The sequence below is a fragment of the Magnolia sinica genome, chromosome 15 (genome assembly GCF_029962835.1).
Source record: "Magnolia sinica isolate HGM2019 chromosome 15, MsV1, whole genome shotgun sequence".
In the NCBI taxonomy this organism is placed as follows: domain Eukaryota; kingdom Viridiplantae; phylum Streptophyta; class Magnoliopsida; order Magnoliales; family Magnoliaceae; genus Magnolia; species Magnolia sinica.
In genome coordinates, this window is record NC_080587.1 from 17,518,804 (window position 1) to 17,520,640 (window position 1,837).

The 1,837-nt window shown below is 51.4% G+C and overlaps 1 protein-coding gene across 1 annotated transcript; it reads right to left on the reverse strand.

Moving 5' to 3' along the window:
• Nucleotides 1-403: 403 nt before the first annotated feature.
• LOC131226832 (probable carboxylesterase 6) lies at nt 404-1,498 on the reverse strand. The gene has a single exon (XM_058222554.1). The coding sequence runs from the start codon at nt 1,439-1,441 to the stop codon at nt 404-406; it is 1,038 nt and encodes a 345-aa protein (XP_058078537.1). The 5' UTR covers nt 1,442-1,498.
• Between the last annotated feature and the right edge of the window lie 339 nt (nt 1,499-1,837).

The window sequence follows — 1,837 nt, forward strand, 5'->3', positions numbered from 1 at the left end:
TCCTCTTCCAAGCCCACCACCATCACCACCCCCGCTCTCTCTCTCTCAATCCGAATCGGTGCCAACTCGAACCAAGTCGGTACTTTGTATCGGGTTAGACTTGGCCCGGATTAGTCCAAGCCAGACCTAGATTCAGATCTGTTTAGGCATGTTGGACTTGGTACCGAGTCGAGTTGAATTCGGGTCAGGCCTATGTCAAAACCTGATAGACTCGTGTCAGCCCTAACTTGGTATGACTCGACTCGATGACCAGCTGTAGGCAGCATCCCGCTTTCGCGGGAAATCCAAGCACAAACCCTTTCCCCTCGTAGCTTAAGAAACACAGCTTTATTTCATACATAAAAAAAGGAAAGCATGATCTTATTTGTCTCTAGAATATAATAGCTACACATGTTATTCTACATTACACATGAGGCTCCAATGCGCAACCACAATGCCTCCTCATGAAATCGGAGATGGCCCCGAGTAGCAACTCAGTTTGTGTGGCCGTACCAGGATCCGAGTCAACAGCAATCTTGTTTAAGTAAAAGCTATGCCCAACACCAGTGTTGAGCAGCAACTCAACGTCCTTGCCTGCATTCTTCATGGCTTCTACGTACTCCAACTCAGTGTCCCGCATCAGATCGTTCTGAGCCACTGTGACAAGGAACGGTGGCAGCTTCAGCCCAGCCAGCGGAGCAGCAGCGGTGCCCATTGGGCACGTGATCGGGTGGTCCTTTGTACTTCCAGGAGGCAACGCCATGCCCAAAAGCTTATCCACCATCTCAAGCGTCAGAAATGGGTCAGGCTTCAGCTCGAGCTCCGACTTACTCCGCTCGGCTCGAACAAAGCCAGGGTGTATAAGCACTCCCCCGGCCACTCGTAGCGGGCTCCACTCCTCGGACGCAGCACGTGCCGCCACGTGGTGCACTAGGTTCCCACCGGTCGAATCGCCTATGAGGAACACACGGCTGAAATCCGCCGCTCTGTCTTCAAGCCATGGTTCGGACATCTCGGCTCGAGCCAGGGACCGGAGCCAGAGGAGGGCTTTGTAGCAATCATCGATGGCTATCGGGAGCTTGTGCTCGGGGGCTAGACGAAACTCAACTGACACACATATGGCTCGAGCCGACTTGACCAGCTTAGTGTAGAACTGGTGGTACATGTACCAGTTGGCTCGGCTCATGCAAAAGCCACCGCCGTGGAAGTGTAGCAGGACGGGGAGTTTTGTTTCATCATCGGGTCCCTTCTCGGGTATGTAAATCCGAGCGGATAACGACGAGCTGGGATCAATGGCAACGTCTCGGGTTGCAACCCCATCAATGAAATTGCCGGATGGAGGAACAGGAGCCATGAGGAACCCGACTTCAGTGGGCCCGGTCCATGAACGGTCAATCGAGCCATCATCATAGACCCGGAGCCAACCGGAAACCTCGTCGACGACCACCTTCTCAATACCCATGTTGGTGTATCTGGCTCTAGTTTGTAGGGTGCAGCGACAAACGCCTTGAATTCTTTTATAGAAGAATTGTAGGGTGTTGGAAAGTATAATTCAAGTTGACCAATGGTCCAGTCAAAGATCAGACCATTGGTCTGTTACAGGGACGGGGTTTGGCTAGTGACGCTGCCACTAGCCAGAAACGGATTGGCTACTGGCCTGCCACTAGCCTATGGCTAGTGGTTGGTTATCTGTGGGCCCCACCATTTTGTATGTGTTTCATCCATGCAGTCCACCTATTCTTCCATATCATTTTATGGTATGAGCCCAAAAATGAGTTTGATCCAAATCTTAAGTAGACTGCACAATATTTATTGAACGCCCACCATTAAAAACTTTCTGGGGGCCACAAAAGTTTTG

Coding starts and splice junctions, on each gene's coding strand:
- LOC131226832 (XM_058222554.1), bottom strand. CDS start 1,441: ATGGGTATTGAGAAGGTGGTCGTCGACGAGGTTTCCGGTTGGCTCCGG.